General features: G+C 45.3%; 1 protein-coding gene and 1 long non-coding RNA gene across 3 annotated transcripts in view; one reads left to right on the top strand and one right to left on the bottom strand.

Annotated features, from left to right (window-relative positions):
- commd1 (copper metabolism domain containing 1) overlaps window positions 1-20325 on the top strand; it is a 47012-nt gene that overhangs the window by 16451 nt on the left and 10236 nt on the right. For both annotated transcript variants that reach the window (XM_033026298.1, XM_033026299.1), the window contains one exon: window positions 5166-5447. In XM_033026298.1, the coding sequence (XP_032882189.1) occupies window positions 5166-5447 (282 nt within the window). The remainder of the gene's footprint in view (window positions 1-5165; window positions 5448-20325) is intronic.
- On the bottom strand, window positions 9800-13716 carry LOC116976420. Its single transcript, XR_004412951.1, has 3 exons — window positions 13616-13716; window positions 11177-11179; window positions 9800-9810 (listed from the first exon to the last, which is right to left on the bottom strand). It is a non-coding gene; the product is annotated as an uncharacterized LOC116976420 (long non-coding RNA).

Raw genomic sequence — 20325 nt, forward strand, 5'->3', positions numbered from 1 at the left:
CACTGCAGTCTGACTATCCCACCCCCATCCTCATCCACCTATATCCCCCCTCTCTGGCTTTAAGAGCCTGTCCCACTTGGTGATTTTTTTGGAGACTGCCGGTGTCATATCAGGGTCGCCAAAAGATTTTGAACATTTCAAAATACAGCGGCGACAAAAAAATGTTGCGACACTTGAAAAAACACTGCGCGGCATACGTCATCACCCCGCATCACCTGATACGTCAATCAATGATGGCGGCAGTCGCCGAAAAAATCGCCAAGTGGGACGTGGCCCTTTAAATATCGCTCCTCTTACCTGACACCTTTGTCTCCTTTACATCTGGATGTGATGTTGCATTCTTCTGTGAGCAAAGTATGTGAAAGTAAGGTTTTTTTTGGGTTAAAGCAGTCTAGTTTAGTCGAGGCTAGTCCATTGTCATGTGAACCGAGGTACAGTGAAAAGCTTTTTTGTTGCGTGTCAGCGAAAATGAATGCAATCAATCCCTTCACTGTGCACAGATATAGGATGAAGGGAATAGCATTGAGTAGAAGTTAATGTCTGATTAAAGATAGTCCGAGTGTCTCCAATGAGGTAGATGGGAGGTTAGGACCGCTCTCTAGTTGGTGATAGGATGGTTCAGTTGCCTAATTACAGCTGAGAAGTAACTGTCCCTGAATCTGGAGGTGTCCGTTTTCTTACTTCTGTACTTCTTGCCGGAGGGGAGAGGGGAGATGAGAGAGAGACTCATCCTTCATTATGGTGCTGGCCTTGCCGAGCAGTGTGAAGTGTAGCTGGAGTCAATGGAAGGGAAATTGGTTTGCGTGATGGTCTGGGCTGCGCCCACAATTCTCTGCAATTTCTTGCGGTCTTGGATGGGGCTATTCCCAAACCATGCTATTATGCATCCTGATAAAATGCTTTCTACAGTGTTCTATAGACGTTGGTGAGAGTTGTTGGAATTTAATAGTGATAATTCAGGAATCACTAAAATCAGGAGTGGTTCCAGATGATTGGGAAAACTGCCAATATTACCCCACCATACAAGAAGGGAGCAAAGTAGAATAGTGGAAACTGTAGGTCGGTTAGTCTGACTTCAGTGGTTGGTAAGATTTTTGAGTCCATTATAAAGGATGAGGTTACGGAGTACTTAGAAGCTCACGATAAAATAGGCCGAAGTCAACATGGCTTTGTGAAGGGGAGATCTTGCCAGATGAATCTGCCGGAATTCTTTGAAGAAGTAAATAGCAGGACAGACGAAAGAGAGTCAGTAGATCGACACAAAAATGTGGAGTAACTCAGCAGGACAGGCAGCATCTCTGGAGAGAAGGAATTGGCGACGTTTCGGGTCGAGGCCCTTCTTCAAACTGGTTAAGGATAAGGGAAACGAGAGATGTAGACAATGATATAGAATGATAAAGAACAATGAATGAAAGATATGCAAAAAAGTAACAATGATAAAGGAAACAGGCCATTGTTAGCTGTTTGTGTAAGAAGGACCTGCAGATGCTGGTTTAAACCGAAGATAGACACAAAATGCTGGAGTAACTCGGTGGGACAGGCAGCATCTCTGGAGAGAAGGAATGGGTGACGTTTCAGGTTGAGACCCTAGCTGTTTGTTGGGTGAAAGCGAAAGTCCGGAAATATTACCATCTGGTTTGGGAATTGCTCTGCCCAGGACAAGAAGGCTCTGCAGAGAGTAGTGCGTTCGGCCGAACGCACTATGGGAACTTCACTCGCCCCCCTGCAGGAACTATACATCAGGAGGTGCAACTCCAGTGCCAATAAAATCATGGGAGACCTCTTCCACCCCTGCAACGGACTGTTCCAGCTGCTACGGTCAGGCAAACGCCTCCGTTGCCATGCTGTGAGAACGGAGAGGTTGAGAAGGAGTTTCTTCCAGAAGCCACTCGGACTGTAAACTCCTATCTCACCAGGGACTAACTTTACTGAACGTTTTTCCTTCCGCCCACAATATTTAATATGTAAAAGAATATGTGATTCTGTTTGTTTGGTTGTTTGTTTGTTTGTCTTTTTTGCACAAAGTCCGCGAGCATTGCCACTTTCATTTCACTGCACATCTCGTATGTGTATGTGACGAATAAACTTGACTTGACTTGAGAAGCTACTGCGACATGGGTGGGGGAGGGATAGAGAGAGAGGGAATGCCGGGGCTACCTGAAGTGAGAGAAATCAATAGTCATACCACTGGGCTGTAAGCTGCCCAAGCGAAATATGAGATGCTGTTATTCTAATTTGCGTTTAGCATCACTCTGACAATGGAGGAGACCTAGGACAGAAAGGTCTGTGTGGGTTTGGGAAAGAGAATTAAAGTGTTTAGCAACCAGGAGATCAGGTAGGTGTCAATGAGGTTGAGTACATTTCTCCGGATACTATGGTGTACCTACCTTCCTTGTCAGCTATTGTGGATTTATGTTTAAACGGAATACCTTTGCGGATTAGAATTGCAGTTCCCCTAGCTTTAGAAGAAAATGTGGAGCGACTGGTCTCCAGAGGGCTAGTATGGACATTGTGGGCCAAATGGATTCTTGGGGTGGCAGCTCAGTCCCTCAAGCCTGATGTGCTGGCAGCTCACTTACGGCTAGTGGGCTGGCAGTTGACTCACGGCTATTCCTTGAAATTCCATTTCAAGCAGAGTGCAAGGCCATCAAATTCAAATTCATTTTCCTACCATTTCAAGCAGGGTGCAAGGCCACCAAATTCAAGTGCAGTTTCTTACCTCTTCGAGTAGGGTGCAAGGCCACAACATTCAAGTGCAGTTTCCAACCACTTCAAGCAGGGTGCAAGGCCACCAAATTCAAATGCAGTTTCATACCTTCATGCAGGGTGCAACGACATCACATTTAAATGCAGTTTCATACCATTTCATGCAGGGTGCAAGGCCACCACATTCAAATGCAGTTTCATACCATTTCATGCAGGGTGAAACCACCATAAAATCACACAAAACACCACACTCACAGTTCAGTAGACATTCAATGTGTTCAGTTGATTCACAGCTCAGACAGAGTCGTGACCTCTCCCTCCCCCATCATGCAGAGACTGAGCCAGACCCACACTTCCGGGTTTTATAATCAGGTGCCGAGGATTATTCCCATCGATGAAAAATAAAAGAGTTATTAGAGTTTCAAAAATGTTGAGATTCTCTCTCCTGTCACTCATCCCATTAAGGCCACACCCCTTCTGGTGGGAGGGGGAGGGACTATAAAACCCAGAAGTGTGGGCGTGGCTCAATCTCTGCAAGATGGAGGGAGAGGTCATGACTCGCTGTCTTTAGTGGCCTTGCACCCTGCTTGAAATGGTATGAAACTGCACTTGAATTTGGTGGCCTTGCACCCTGCTTGAAATGGAATTTCAAGGAATAGCCGTGAGCCAACTGCCAGCCCACCAGCCGTGGGTGAGTGAGCTGCCAGCACAACAGGCTTGAGTGATTGAGCCGCCAGCCCAAGAATCCATTCGGCCCACAATGTCCATACTACCCCTCTGGAAACCAGTCCCTTCAGTCCACAACACCCATACTAGCGCTCCAGAAAGCACCCCCCCCCCACTCCCACCCCCATTGGCCACCAATATTGGAATAGGTGGAGAGATTGAATATTGTGTTGGGGGACCAGCCCTCCCGTGTGATGCTGGGACCCAACGGGTCCCACTTAGTCTAGTTACTTCTATTAATTGAAACTCTGCTACTTATAACTGCACACATTTCACTTGTGCAGAATGTTTGGAAAGGTAGTGCTCCATTAATTTCCTACAAATATTCCAAAGTTAATTGTAGGAGCAATTTTTTTTTTGTGTGAAGTTGAAAAAATAATTTTCTGCTTGAAGTTGGTACAATACACTGAAATGCTTCTTATGGAGTTATAGCCTTTCAGTGTTACTGATTTGAAGGTTGTATGCTGAGTAAAACATATTATTGTGTTGAGAAGTTCTGTAGTTTTTCATAATTGCATTTTTTAATAATTACACTCATTTTTTAAATAGCAAAATATACTTAAGTTGCACAGTATATGACCATTCAAGTAAACATTTTAATCACAAGTGACATTAGCATGGCATCAGTAATCATGTATAATAAAGCCTTAGGCAAAAAGTTTGATTTTATTACAGTTTTCAACTACTTAGTGGGCATTGGAGGAAGGCCTTTAAACTGCAGCTATTCCCTGCGAGACTTTGCATTCAATAATCACCTCAGCACTTAAACAAAGGAAGCTGTGAAGGCATAAAGGAAAATAAATTGGCAACAGTTGGCTGCTAGAGTTAAGAATGTTTCATTGTTATACGTACCGGCAACAGAACAATGAAATTCTTTCTCTCGAACATATCGAGAGGCATGATCATGCTCAACCAATGGTTAGCATTTAAAGAAATCAAATTATTTTACGGCACAAAAACACAAAAGGAAAAGTGATTCATCCATTGTTGACCAGATCAGTCACAGATTGCATTAAATCAAAAGAAGAGGCTTTTGGTGTTGTCAGCAATAGCAATTAGACTGAGAATGGGGAACAACTCAACTGGGCAGAAGGACCAAAACATTAATGAAGTGGAAGATGGATATTAAAAAAATGAAAATATTAGCGAGGTTAAATGTGGTCTGTTACATAGGGTTTGGGAGAAGAATTTATCATAGGGTATGAAATGGCAGAGGAATACAATAACTGCATTTTTCTTTTGGGAAGAAAACATCCTAAAACCCTACTGAATATATTAGAAAATCATGGATATTGTGAAAATGAGGAATTGAAGGATCTAATATTAATGAAAAACTGAGCACATTTGCTGAGTTTGAAGATTTATAATTGCAAGGTTTGATGATTCTGTGTGCATGGGTTTGAAAGATGTCGATTGGGAGATGGAGCATTTATTTGGGTACTGTAGATTCTGGTAAAAGTCAGTCATGATCTTAATGAATGATGGAGCAGATGCGAAGGGCGAGACAACCTACTCCAGCTCTTGTATTCTTTTGTACAAAAAAAAAGTGCTGAAAGGTTGATTAAAGTTCAATGACTGGGCAGAATGATGATAAAATCTAATCACTATAATGTGATTTCAGCATCTTGAGGTTTGTTTATTCTCTACCACATGTGGTCAGTGTAATATCTTAAATAAAGATTTTGATATAGGACGAGTGAGACTGAGTCTAATAATAGTTCTTATTTCAACAGTCAATAACGTCTGCAGACATGGACTTTAACCAGCTAGAAGCCTTCTTAACAGCGCAGACCAAGAAACAAAAAGGAATTACACCAGATCAAGCTGTAGTTTTAACCAAATTCTGGAAAAGTCATAAAGATAAAATCCGTGAATGCCTTATAAATCAGAGCAAGTGGGAAAACTGCTTGAGAAAATTCAGCTGGAGAGTTGACTTGAAGACTCAGTCCAGACACTTGGATCAAATTAACACACCAGTTGCTCTCGTGGAGTTGGAACTTGGAAAGAATGATCAGGTAAGCATGAAACATTGTGGAAGATGTCACAGAGTAATAGCCCTGTCCCACTGTACGAGTTCATACCAAGAGCTCTCCCGAGTTTAAAAAAAATCAAACTCGTGGTAAGCACGGAGAATGGACATAGCAGGTACGCCGGAGCTCGGGGACGTCTCTTAGCGACTTGTAATGCTAACGGCAGGTACTCGGGAAGACTCGCTAACGACAGGTAAGCACGGGAAGACTCGTGAAGATTTTTCAACATGATGAAAAATGTCCACGAGAGCCCCGAGTACCGACGAGTATTGTAAATCTCCGAGTTCAAATCAGTGCAAACTCGGGATAGCTCTTGGAATGAACTTGTACCGTGGGACAGGGGTTTAAGAGTTAAATAAATCCACCCTACTTTACTGGGAATATTTGTTGTAGAGATTACTACTGCACCTTCATGTTCCATTCCCACGTGGAAGCCATGAAACATGAACAGTTACGTGGATAGGAAAGATTTAGCGGGAAATGGGCCAAATGCAGGGAGTTGGGGGTAGATTAAATGGCAAGTTTATTGTCATATCATAAGCATCATCATAATCATGCTTTATCAGCCGAGTATGTTTTGCAACATACGAGCAATTTGATTTGCCAAACAGTTATACCAATAAAAAGCAAAAAGACACAAAACATCTACCACAGTGACTCCTACACATTCCTCACTGTGATGGAAGGCGGGAAAAAAAAATCTCTTCCCTTCTTTGTTCTCCCGCGATCGGGGGCCTCGGGCCTTCCGTTGATGGGACAATCTTGGCAACGTAGCCCGCGGTCGGGTCCTCCCCGTGTGAGCGATCAAGCTCCTGCATTGGGGGGGATATCATCTACCCTGCACCAGGTGATCAGACCCTGGGTCGGGGATAGACAAACCTACTCCGACTTTGGATTTTCCCGACATTCGTCTCTACCCGAGACTGCGAGCTCCTCAATTGCGAGCTACCAGTGCCACGTGCTAGTCAGAGTAGAAATAGGAGGATATTGCAGATGAATAAGTGGCTTGAAAAATGGTGCAAGGGGGAGGGATTAAAATTTCTAGAGCATTAGAACCAGTTCTGAGGGAGGTGGGACCAGTACAAACAGGACGGTCTGCACCTGGGCTGGAATGGAACCAATGTCCTTGGGGGAGTGTTTGCTCGTGCTGTCGGGGAGGATTTAAACTAATGTGGCAGGGGGATGGGAGCATGATCAGAGAGACAGAGTGATGTAAAATGAGGGTAGAAGCAATAGGTAGCAAGGTGAAAAGTAAAAGTGGCAGGCAGACAAATCCAGGGCAAAAATCAAAGAGGGCCACTTTTCAACATAATTGTATAAGGGGTAAGAGTGTTGTAAAAACAAGCCTGAAGGCTTTGTCTCAATGCAAGGAGCATTCGTAATAAGGTGGATGAGTTGAATGTGCAGATAGTTATTAATGAATATGATATAGTTGGGATCACGGAGACATGGCTCCAGGGTGACCAAGGCTAGGAGCTGAACATCCAGGGATATTCAATATTCAGGAGGGATAGACAGAAAGGAAAAGGAGGTGGGGTAGCGTTGCTGGTTAGAGAGGAGATCAACGCAATAGAAAGGAAGGACATTAGCTTGGATGATGTGGAATCAATATGGGTAGAGCTGCGAAACACTAAGGGGCAGAAAACGCTGGTGGGAGTTGTGTACAGGCCACCTAACAGTAGTAGTGGAGTTGAGGATGGCATCAAACAGGAAATTAGAAATGGGTGCTACAAAGGTAAAACAGTTATAATGGGTGACTTCAATCTACATATAGATTGGGTGAATCAAATTGGCAGGGGTGCTGAGGAAGAGGATTTCTTGGAATATATCATATTCCTTAACTACTAACTGCGCATTCAATTCATCCACTTTATTTCCAATGTTCCTCGCATTAAGGCACAAAGCTTTCAGCTTAGTTTTTCTTATCTCTCTTCTACCTTTTACCTTTGGCCTCCTTTTATGTCCCTCTGTCTCTTTGAATTGGTTCCCATCCCCCTGCTCTGTTAGTTTAAACGTGGCCTTTCCTACACTCTCTTTCCCGTTAGCTGCACACATACGCGTCCATGTTGTTGACTCCTTCCCCCCCACCCGTGTAGCACGAGCAAACCTGCGTGCCAGAATGTCAGTCCCCCTCCAATGAAGGTAAAACAGTTTGGTGACTTCAATCTACATATAGATTGGGTGAATCATTGGCAGGGGTGCTGAGGAAGAGGATTTCTTGGAATGTATGCGGGATAGTTTTCTAAACCAACATGTCGAGGAACCAATGAGAGAGCAGGCTATTCTAAACTGGGTATTGAGTAATGAGGAAGGGTTAGTTAGCAGTCTTGTTATGCGTGGCCCCTTGGGTGACTATGGTTGAGTTCTTCATTAGGATGGAGAGTGACATAGTTAATTCAGAAACAAGGGATCTGAACTTAAAGAAAGGTAGCTTTGAGGGTATGAGATGTGAATTGGCCAAGATAGACTGGCAATTGATTCTTAAAGGGTTGACGGTGGATATGCAATGGAAGGCATTTAAAGACTGCATGGATGAACTACAACAATTGTTAATCCCAGTTTGGCAAAATAATAAATCGGGAAAGGTAGTGCATCCGTGGTTAACAAGGGAAATCAGGGATAGTATCAAAACCAGGGGACCGGGGGTCAAATGAGATGGAGGAACTGAGTGAAATCCAGGTTATTCGGGAAGTGGTGTTAGGTAAATTGAATGGATTAAAGGCCAATAAATCCCCAGGGCCAGATAGGTTGCATCCCAGAGTACTTAAGGAAGTAGCCCCAGAAATAGTGGAGGCATTAGTGATAATTTTTCAAAACTCTTTAGATTCTGGAGTAGTTCCTGAGGATTGGAGGGTAGCTAATGTAACCCCACTTTTTAAAAAGGGAGGGAGAGAGAAAACGGGGAATTACAGACCAGTTAGTCTAACGTCGGTAGTGGGGAAACTGCTAGAGTCAGTTATTAAAGATGGGATAGCAGCACATTTGGAAAGTGGTGAAATCATTGGACAAAGTCAGCATGGATTTATGAAAGGTAAATAATGTCTGACGAATCTTATAGAATTTTTCGAGGATGTAACTAGTAGAGTGAATAAGGGAGAACCAGTGGATGGGTTATATCTGGACTTTCAGAAGGCTTTCGACAAGGTCCCACATAAGAGATTAGTATGCAAACTTAAAGCACATGGTATTGGGGGTTCAGCATTGATGTGGATAGAGAACTGGCTGGCAGACAGGAAGCAAAGAGTAGGAGTAAACGGGTCCTTTTCAGAATGGCAGGCAGTGACTAGTGAGGTACCACAAGGCTCAGTGCTGGGACCCCAGCTATTTACAATATATATTAATGATTTGGACGAGGGAATTGAATGCAACATCTCCAAGTTTGCGGATGACACGAAGCTGGGGGGCAGTGTTAGCTGTGAGGAGGATGCTAGGAGGCTGCAAGGTGACTTGGATAGGTTAGGCAAATGCATGGCAGATGTAGTATAATGTGGATAAATGTGAGGTTATCCACTTTGGTGGCAAGAACAGGAAAGTAGACTATTATCTGAATGGTGGCCGATTAGATAAAGGGGAGATGCAACGAGACCTGAGTGTCATGGTACACCAGTCATTGAAAGTGCAGGTGCAGCAGGCAGTGAAGAAAGCGAATGGTATGTTAGCATTCATAGCAAAAGGATCTGAGTATAGGAGCAGTGAGGTTCTACTGCAGTTGTACAGGGTCTTGGTGAGACCACACCTGGAGTATTGCGTACAGTTTTTATCTCCTAATCTGAGGAAAGACATTCTTGCCGTAGAGGGAGTACAGAGAAGGTTCACCAGACTGATTCCTGGGATGGCAGGACTTTCATATGAACAAAGACTGGATAGACTCAGCTTGTACTCGCTAGAATTTAGAAGATTGAGGGGGGATCTTATAGAAACTTACAAAATTCTTAAGGGGTTGGACAGGCTAGATGCAGGAAGATTGTTCCCGATGTTGGGGAAGTCCAGAACAAGGGGTCACAGTTTAAGGATAAGGGGGAAGTCTTTTAGGACCGAGATGAGATTTTTTTTTTTCACACAGAGAGTGATGAATCTCTGGAATTCTCTGCCACAGAAGGTAGTTGAGGCCAGTTCATTGGCTATATTTAAGAGGGAGTTAGATGTGGCCCTTGTGGCTAAAGGGATCAGGGGATATGGGGAGAAGGCAGGTACAGGATACTGAGTTGGATGATCAGCCATGATCATATTGAATGGCGGTGCAGGCACGAAAGGCCGAATGGCCTACTCCTGCACCTATTTTCTATGTTTCAATGTTGAAATCCGCAGGCTGCGGTTTGAGCATCGATCCCAGACAAGAGATTGCAGGCTCAGATGGTAAGTCCACGGCCCCGCGGTGGGGCTCAATGTCAGTCTCAAGCAAGGCCACCAGCTCCATGATGTTAGTGCACAGAGCGACCGGAGATACGACCCGGAAAACAATCGCATCTCCGGCAAGGTACAATGAAAACCCTGATTCCAGCAGCATTGCAGGCACAGAGACTCGGACAACACACAAAAACATAAATCACCGTGAATCCTCATTACAATGGATCGGCGGGGGGCGGGAAATGGTGTGCTGTTTTGTGTGCAGTTTTGCTCCCCTAATTTGAGGAAGGACATTCTTGCTATTGGGGAGTGCAGCGTAGGTTTACAAGGTTAATTCCTGGGATGGCGGGACTGTCATATGCTGAGAGAATGGAGCGGCTGGGCTTGTATACTCTGGAGTTTAGAAGGATAAGAGGGGATCTTATTGAAATATATAAGATTATTAAGGGCTTGGACACGCTAGAGCAGGAACATGTTCCCAATGTTGGGGGAGACCAGAACCAGGGACCACAGTTTAAGAATAAGGGGTAAGCCATTTAGAACGGAGATGAGGAAACACGTTTTCACACAGAGTTGTGATTCTGTGGAATTCTCTGCCTCAGAGGGCGGTGGAGGCTGGTTCTTTGAATACTTTCGAGAGAGAGCTAGATAGGGCTCTTAAAGATAGCGGAGTCAGGGGATATGGGGAGAAGGCAGGAATGGGGTACTGATTGTGGATGATCAGCCATGATCACATTGAATGCCAGTGCTGGCTCGAAGGGCCGAATGGCCTACTCCTGCACCTGTTGTCTATTGAACTGCAGATGCTGGTTTACACTGAAGACGGACACAAAATGCTGCCTAACTCAGACTTGAAGGTGAAATAATTTCTTCAGACTTGAAGGTGAAATCATTTTGTACACTCAACAGTTAGAGTTTGAGTGATTTCCCATAGATTGTAAAACAAATGCATTTTATTCCTCAAAACTGGCTGTATAAGAAACCAAAACCATGTACTTTGTAGGGTTTCAATAGAAACCACTGAAGTATAAGTATAAGTATCCTTTATTGTCATTCAGACCTTTCGGTCTGAACGAAATTTCGTGCCTTGCAGTTATACATAGAATAAAATAACAAAAACACACAATAAACACAAATTTAACATCTACATGAACATCTAACATAACATCTACAAGACAAACTACATGGAGAAAATCAAGAATAACAGGAACACTAGAAAACATTTTCCCCTTAAACTACTTTCTGAAATGGCTTTTGAACATGTGGATGGAAACTGTTCTGATGACTGAAACAACACTGGCAAGATTCTGTAGAACACAGTGTTATATTTACTCCAAACAAGTTGTAGTTTCCCAGTCATTTTGCACAGGCTGTGTTTCTAACAGGGGAAGATATTTTGAGTGCTAACATTGCAAAATATCTAATTACCATGATATAATATTTCTGTTTTGCATCATGCCTTTCGTCATCATCTTTTGAAGAGGAAATCATACAATTGTTATTGCACAGAAGTTGGTTACTTGGCCCATCGATCAATGTCAGTGCCTTCCGAAGCAGTTGCTTCAGACTCATTAGCGGGTGTATTCACAGACATCTTCATTCTCCCCCTGCTCTGTTCTGGCGTACCCACCTGCTTCAAGAAGACCTCCATCATCCCAGTGATGAAGGAATGTCTAAACGACTACCGTCCAGTGGCCTTGACACCCACCTAGTTTTGAGAACTAGTTATGGAACGCATTAAATCCTGTCCACCTCGTGGCCTTGATCTACTGCAGTTCACCTACCACCACAACGGGTCCACGGGCGATGCCATCGCCCTGGCCCTACACTCATCCCTAGAACATCACTAAGGAAGACGCAAATAATCTCCCAGATGTACTAGAGGACAGAGGATCTAGGGGGGCAGGAACTGAAAGAAATTTGCATTAGGTTAGAAATAATATTGGGTAAACTGATGGGACTGAAGGTTGATAAATCCCCAGGGCCTGATGGTCTACATCCCAGGGTACTCATGGAGGTGGCTCGAGAAATCGTGGACGCATTGGTGATCTTTTTCAAATGTTCTATAGATTCAGGATCAGTTCCTGTGGATTGGAGGGTAGTTAATGTTATTGCATTTTTTAAGAAAGGAGTGAGAGAGAAAACGGGGAATTATAGACCAGTTAGCCTGACATCGGTGGTGGAGAAGATACTGGAGTCAATCATTAAAGAGGTAATAACGGCGCATTTGGATAGCAGTAAAAGGATTAGTCCAAGTCAACATGGATTTATGAAGGGGAAATCATGCTTGATTAATCTTCTGGAATGTTGAGGACGTGACAAGTAAAATGGGATGAAGGAGAGCCAGTGGATGTAGTGTGTCTGGACTTTCAGAAAGCCTTTGATAAGGTCCCACACAAGAGAATAGTGGGCAAAATTAGAGCATGGTATTGGGGGTAGAGTGCTGACATGGATAGAGAATTGGTTGGCAGACAGGAAACAAAGAGTAGGAATAAACAGGTGCGGTTGGTTGAAAATGTCTGTGTAGATCGGTGCCAGTTGTTCAGCACAGATCTTGAGGGTAGAGGGGGAAACATCCTGGAGAAAACCCTGGAGATTTCCGGCTTTTCTGTCTTCCGAAATAGCCTCTCCACCTCCTCTATTTGTATTGTTAGTAATGGAGAAGTGGCCAGACTGATGTTGGGCAGCACGGAGGGGGTGGGTAGTGGACGAGAGCCCAGTCTTTGCAGACTGGGGTCAGGCTGTAAGTGGGTGTTAAGCGATGATTGGAGAGGGGTGGATGGGAAAGGGCCAGTCTTTGCAGACTGGAGGTAGACAAAAATGCTGGAGAAACTCAGCGGGTGAGGCAGCATCTATGGAGCAAAGGAAATAGGCAACGTTTCGGGTTCAAACCCTTCTTCAGACCCAGACTGGAGTCAGGCAGTGAGTAGGTGTGAAATGTTGGTTGGGGAGGGGGCGAGGGGGTACCAGGGTTAAGTTTCTGTTTATCGAACCTGCAGGAAGTCAAAGTTAATTTTATTTGTCACATGCACCCGAAGGTGCAGTGAAATGAATTTGCCAGCAGCGATACACTTAAAAACAACACACAATACACAAGAGAATCTAACACAAACATCCACCACAGCATTCTTCACTGTGGTGGAAGGCAACAAAGTTCAGTCGGTCAGTCCTCCTCATTTGTTCACCCGTGGTCAGGGCCATAAACCCTTCGTAGTCGCCGCTACGGACGGCCCGATGTACAGGCCCTCTTGTTGGGATGATCAAAACTCCGATGTCAAACACACTCCGCGGCTTGGAGGTCCCGAACCGGCACTTTCCTACCAGAGTCCGCAGCTTCAGGATGTTATAGGCCTTAGGCCGGCGGTCAGAGCTCTCTCCGGCGATCCCCGGCAAGGGATCCCAGACTCCGGATGGCCCGCGGCTAGAAGCTCCGCAGACCACAGCCCCACGATGCCAAAGTCACCAGGCCAGGGATCGGAGCACTCGTCTCTGGTGACCCCCGGCATGGGTTCGCTCAGGCTCCGCGAAGGAGAAGTCCACGCTGCGCCTGCTGATGAAGCTCCAGGCCCGACTCAAGGAAAGGCCGCTCCAATCAAAGCTATTAGGCCGCGAGGGAGGCGACATGGAAAAAGTCGCCTCTCCGTCGAGGAGGCGAGTGAAAGCAGTTCCCCCATATCCCCTCCACCCCCCCACCACCCCCTACACAAGACACACCAAGAAACACCTAATCTAACATTTATTATCGATTGGATTTTTCAATGTTGCCTTTAGAACAGACGTGATAAGCCCATCATGTAACATTCAACATATAATCATCCAACATTTTCGCTACCTCCAACGGGATCCCACCACTGGCCACAACTTCCCATCTCCTCCCCTTTCGGCTTTCCGCAGAGACTGCTCCCTCCTGCAACCGCAGGAAATGCTACACTTGTAGCTTTACCTCCCCCCTTGACTCAATCCAAGGACCCAAGCAGTCTTTCCAGGTGAGGCAGAGGTTCACCTGCACCTCCTCCAACCTCATCTACTGAATCCGCTGTTCCAGGTGTCAACTTCTTCACATCGGTGAGACCAAGCAGAGGCTTGCCGATCGCTTTGCACAACACCTCCGCTCAGTTCGCATTAACCAACCTGATCTCCCGGTGGCTCAGCACTTCAACTCCCCCTCCCATTCCGAATCCGACCTTTCTGTCCTGGGCCTCCTCCATGGCCAGAGTGAGGCCCGCCGTAAATTGGAGGAGCAGCACCTCATATTTCGCTCGGGTAGTTTACACCCCAGCGGTATGAACATTGACCTCCAATTTCAGGTAGTTCTTGCTTTCTCCTTCCTTCCCCTCCCCTTCCCAGCTCTCCCACAGACCACTGTCTCCGCCTCTTCCTTAACTTTATCCATCCAGTAACTTTAAAGTAATTCCGTGGCTTTTGTCGAATTATTAACTGCATTGACATTCCACAGGCATAGCAGGACTTGAACTTGGATGTTTGGGTTGTAAGCTCAGCTCTCTGGATAATGGTTCATTCAGTTAATCACTTTGTCAATATGCTGTGCAATATTGCTATATCAAATGTTTGTGATGTAGAGAGAAGAGAGAATTGGTGTACATAGTGTACATAGTGTACATATTAGTGGATGCTGGATGGAATTCAGTGCAAATGGTACAACCTTTTAGCACAACCACATTGGTTGTGAGGTTTACAAACTAACCTTGTGATATGATTCTACCTACCTGAGCAGAATAGCCAAGTTACTGCATGGTCACGGTAAGCCCCCGTGATACCTGTGATGAAGATAAACCATATCTTGTTGACTCACTATTATTAGGATGAACCTTTATTTTGCGACTCTTAAACTCTGCCCATGAATCAAGCAGCTTTTCCATTTCATAGTTCAAGTACTGACTTTAAAAGAGATTATATAAACAGAGTGGGAATGTAAACACAGCTTCATTCTGTACTGCTTCACATGAAATGGAGATTGGATAGATGCACGATTGTGTTCTTTACTTCTCTACAGCAGATTTCAATGAATGCTGTGTTAACACTTGGCCCGTGTTTCCCTTTATGTATTGTATTCAACAACATAGACATTGACAGTTCACAATGTATGAACAATTGTAAGTGACACACAGACAAAATGGTTTTAGAACCAGTAACGTGTTTGTTTTGGCAGCACCAGCCCATAAGTTACATGGGAAAATGGTCATTTATGTTATAAATAGATCCCTCTCTCATTGGGCAAGTCCTCCTTGCAGTTCTGTTCTCTTCTTGTACTTTATAAAGGCACAAAAAATGTTGCCATTTCCATTTTATAATCCGAAAATGTCTAATTTCATGTTTTGAACAGAAGCATGTAACCTAAATGTTAATGTCAACAGTTTTGCTTCTGCCTGCTGCTGTGGTTGTCGGAAGGCACAGTCTCTTAATGTCCTTTTTCAAAGTCATAAAACTCGTGTGGACACATTTCAATATTTTGAACAGAGTGTTATATGAAGTTCTGAAAGAATTACAAAAAAATTGTAACATTGATTTTACATGCCTCAAGACCACAACCATCGTGCCAGTGCCCAAACAGTCAGCTTCAGGGAGTCTTAACGTCTTCCGCCCAGTGGCACTCACCCCCATCATCGCGAAGTCCTTCGAGAGACTGATCTTGGCTCACCTCAAATCCAGCCTCCCTCCCACACTGGACCTCCATCAGTTTGCCTATCGGCCCAACAGGTCAACAGAGGATGCCATATCAGCGGCGCTTCACTCTGCCCTGACCCACCTGGACAATAACAACAACTACATCAGGTTGTTATTCATTGACTTCAACTCTGCATTTAATACTGTCATCCCCGCCAGTCTGATCACCAAACTCAGCGGCCTTGGCATCAACACCTCCCTCTGCAACTGGACACTGGATTTCCTCACTAACAGACCCCAGTCTGTTAGGATTAACAACCTCACCTCCTCCACTTTGACACATAACACAGAAGCGTGCCACAGGGCTGTGTGCTCAGCCCTCTCCTCTACTCCCTCTTCACCCACGACTGCATCCCTATTCATGGCTCCAACTCCATCATAACATTCGCTGATGACACCACGGTGGTAGGACTGATCAGTGACAACAACGAATCAGCCTACAGGGAGGAGGTCCAGCACCTGGCAGCTTGGTGTACCAACAACAACCTTGTCCTCAACACACAGAAGATGAAGGAAATCATTGTGGACTACCGGAAGACCAGAGGCGGCAGACACACCCCCATCCACATAAACGGGACTGAGGTTGAGCGCGTTCAAATTCCTCGGGGTACACATCTCTGAGGATCTGTCCTAGCCCCTCAATACCACCAAACTGATTAAAAAGGTGCAGCAGCGCCTCTACTTTCTGAGGAGGCTTAAGAAAGTTCACCTGTCCCCTCAGATCCTGTCCAACTTCTACCGCTGTACCATAGAAAGCATCCGGACCACCTGCTTCACGGTATGGTACAGCAGCTGCACCACAGCTGACAGGAAGTCACTACAACGGGTGGTGAAAACCGCCCATCACATCATCGGTGCCCCACTCCCTGCCATGGCTGCCTTTCACCGCACACGGTGTCTGAGACGGGCTGGCAAAATCATTAAGGACCCCTCACACCCCAACCATGGACTGTTTGCCCTCCTCCCATCAGGGAGGCGGTACAGGAGCTTCAGGTCTCGCACCAGCAGGCTAAGGAACAGCTTCTTCCCCAACACCATTACCCTGCTGAACTCACAGGCCCCGCGCTAGCCCCCCCCCCCCCCCCCCTTCTCATCAGTATTATTTATAGTTTATATAATTTACAGTTAAGCTCTTATTCACCAGAATATAGCACATGTCAATCTTTGCACCTTAACAACTATCTGTATATATGTATATGCCTATGTACGTACACCAATGTTTCCTCATTTGTATATGTTGTCATAATCAGCATTTTACTATTTTGCGTTCTGGTTAGATGCAAAACTGCATTTCGTTGTACTGTACTTGTACTCTGTGCAATTACAATAAAGTTGAATCTAATCTAATCTAATCTAAAAACTTCTCCAGAAATTGTCAGGAATATGCAAATTATGGTGACTAATTGGTCACAGAATCTGTTTGGCTGTCAAACACCGCTTTAGTATTGACTGCTGAGTATTTAGTATTTAGTATTTACCACATCCCAAAACAAAAGAATGCACATTTGATTCTTCGGTAGACAAAAATGCTGGAGAAACTCAGCAGGTGAGGCAGCATCTATGGAGAGAAGGAATAGGCGACGTTTCGGGTCGAGAACCTTCTTCAGACTGATGGGGGGAGGGGGCGGGAAAAAGAAAGTGAAGAGGTGGAGATAGTGGGCTGTGGGAGAGCTGGGAAAGGGAAGGAGGGAGAAAGCAAGGGCTATCTGAAATTGGAGAAGTCAATGTTCATACCGCTGGGGTGTAAACTGCCCAAGCAAAATATGAGGTGCTGTTCCTCTAATTTACGGTGGGACTCGCTCTGGCCATGGAGGAGGCCCAGGACAGAAAGGTCGGATTCGGAATGGGAGGGGGAGTTGAAGTGCTGAGCCACCGGGAGATCAGGTTGGTTATTGCGAACTGAGCAGAGGTGTTGGGCGAAGCGATCGCCAAGCCTGTGCTGATGTAGAGAAGTTGACACCTGGAACAGCGAATGCAATAGATGAGATTGGAGTGGAGGAGGTGCAGGTGAACCTCTGCCTCACCTGGAAAGACTGCTTGGTCCATGGATGGAGTCAAGGGGAGAGGTAAAGCGGTTGCAAGGGAAAGTACCAGGGGAGGGAGTGTTCAAAAGGGAACTGCAGATGCTGGAATATCGAAGGTACACAAAATTGCTGGGGAAACTCAGCGGGTGCAGCAGCATCTATGGAGCGAAGGAAATAGGCGACGTTTCGGGCCGAAACCCTTCTTCAGACCCTTCTTCTTCAGGGGAGGGAGTGGTTTGGATGGGAAGGGACGAATTGACCAGGGAGTTACGGAGGGAGCGGTCTCTGCGGAAAGCAGAAAAGGGAGGAGATGGGAAGATGTGGCCAGTGGTGGGATCCCGTTGGAGGTGGCGAAAATGTCGGAGGATTATCTGTTGTGTGTGACGGCTGGTGGGATGGAAGGTGAGGACAGGGGGGACTCTGTCCTTGTTTACGGGTAGGGGGATGGGGAGTGAGGGCAGAGCTGCGGGATATCGAGGAGACCCTGGTTAGAGTCTCATCTATAATAGAAGATTAAAAGATTGAGGACACCTTTAAAGAATGAGGACATCTCCGATGCCCTGGTCTGGAACACCTCATCCTGGGTGCAGATGTGGCGTAGATGGAGGAATCGGGAGTAGGGGATAGAGTCCTTACAGGAAGCAGGGTGGGAAGAAGTGTAGTTCAGATAGCCATGGGAGTTAGTGGGCTTATAGAAGATGTCGGTCAGTAGTCTGTTACCTGCGATGTAGATGGTGAGATCTCGAAGTATAGCATGGATTTGCAGTAAATTATAAATGTAAAAGGCATTTAAAAGGACGAGGATACAGACAAACTAACTTTGCTAGTGCAAAAATCTGGAACCAAGAAGGGTATTCCATTTTTGCAGATAGTGAAGATGGTTGTGAACGATTGCAGCAGGATCTGGATCGATTGGCCAGTTGGGCGGAGGAATGGTTGATGGAATTTAATACTGAGAAATATGAGGTGTTGCAATTTGTGATGTTGAACAAGGGCAGGACCTACACAGTAAATGGTCGGCCTCTGGGTAGTGTTGTAGAGCTGAGGGATCTAGGAGTACAGGTGCATGGTTCTATGAAAGTGGAGTCGCAGGTAGATAAGGTGGTCAAAAAGGCTTTTGGCATTTTGGCCTTCATCAGTCAGAGTATTGAGTATAGAAGTTGGGAGGTCATGTTGCAGTTGTATAAGACGTTGGTGAGACCGCATTTAGAATATTGTGTTCAGTTCTGGGCACCATGTTATAGGAAAGATATTGTCAAGCTTGAAAGGATTCAGAAAAGATTTACGAGGATGTTCCAGGACTAGAGGGTGTGAGCTATCGGGAGAGGTTGAGTAGGCTGGGTCTCTATTCCTTGGAGGACAGGAGGATGAGGGGTGATCTTGTAGAGGTGTACAAAATCATGCGAGGAATAGATCGGGTAGATGCACAGAGTCTTTTGCCCAGAGTAGGGGAATCGAGGACCAGATGACATAGGTTCAAGGTCAAGGGGAAAAGATTTAATTGGAATCTGAGGGGTAACCTTTTCACACAAAGGGTGGTGGGTGTATGGAACAAGCTGCCAGAGGAGGTAGTTGAGGCTGGGACTATCCCACCATTTAGGAAACAGTTAGACAGGCACATGGATAAGACCTGTTTGGAGGGATAAGGACCAAACGCAGGCAGGTGGGACTAGGGTAGCTGGGACATTGTTGGCCGGTGTGGGCAAGTTGGGCCGAAAGGCCTGTTTCCACACTCTATCACTCTGCGACTCTATGACAGAATGTGATGAAATTGAAACATTAATTGCCATCACCAAGTCCACCCTTAGTTACTAACTGAATTGCTGTCCCTGGCCACCATTTTGTGCATGTTGCTAGATAATTAGTCTTTGAATTTCATTTATTGAAGATGTTAATAATTACTTGTTTCCAGTAACCAAAAATAAAATGGTGATGTGAACAAGCAGCCAATAGTTTGCAAGGATCTTCATTAGGTTGACATCCCTACTCAAATCCTAGCTAGGGTGCTGAAAGTCCCATCCCTGCAGACTCTCCCTTCTCCCTACGGAGCAGTTCTACATCATAGCATTCCACTTCTCTGCATCCTCCTGAGCCCCATCACATTTTATCCAGTTCCCTCATCTTCAGTTCCCTTTTCCATCCTCCATCATCTAATGCAGTCAGGAATTTGCTAAGATTATTTCCTTGCCAACAAGACTATTTGTATATGCAATAGCGTTCAGAGTGCTTTTAATAGCTCTTCATTGACACGCCAACTATGTAAGCCTCCAGAGCTCTCATTTCAGACTATAATTGTTAAATCTGTTTGTTTCTCCTGGGACTCCCTGAAACAACTGATAATCCCTTTACATAGTGATGCCCATTTCCGATTGCTTCCCAGACTGTGAACTCACCAATGTGAACGTAGCTATACACATTGCTCTCAGCATTACCTTAGCCCAAATCTACAACCGTACAATTATATCTAGTTACAATACTGTAGCGCACTTACTCCAGCACTGTCTACTCCAGCACTGTCTACTCCATCCAGCACTGTCTACTCCATCCAACACTGTCTACTCCATCCAACACTGTCTACTCCATCCAGCACTGTCTACTCCAGCACTGTCTACTCCATCCAGCACTGTCTACTCCAGCACTGTCTACTCCATCCAGCACTGTCTACTCCATCCAGCACTGTCTACTCCAACACTGTCTACTCCATCCAGCACTGTCTACTCCATTCAGCACTGTCTACTCCAGCACTGTCTACTCCATCCAGCACTGTCTACTCCAGCATTGTCTACTCCATCCAGCACTGTCTACTC

This window comes from Amblyraja radiata, chromosome 8 (assembly GCF_010909765.2).
Source record: "Amblyraja radiata isolate CabotCenter1 chromosome 8, sAmbRad1.1.pri, whole genome shotgun sequence".
NCBI classification, from domain to species: Eukaryota; Metazoa; Chordata; class Chondrichthyes; order Rajiformes; family Rajidae; genus Amblyraja; species Amblyraja radiata.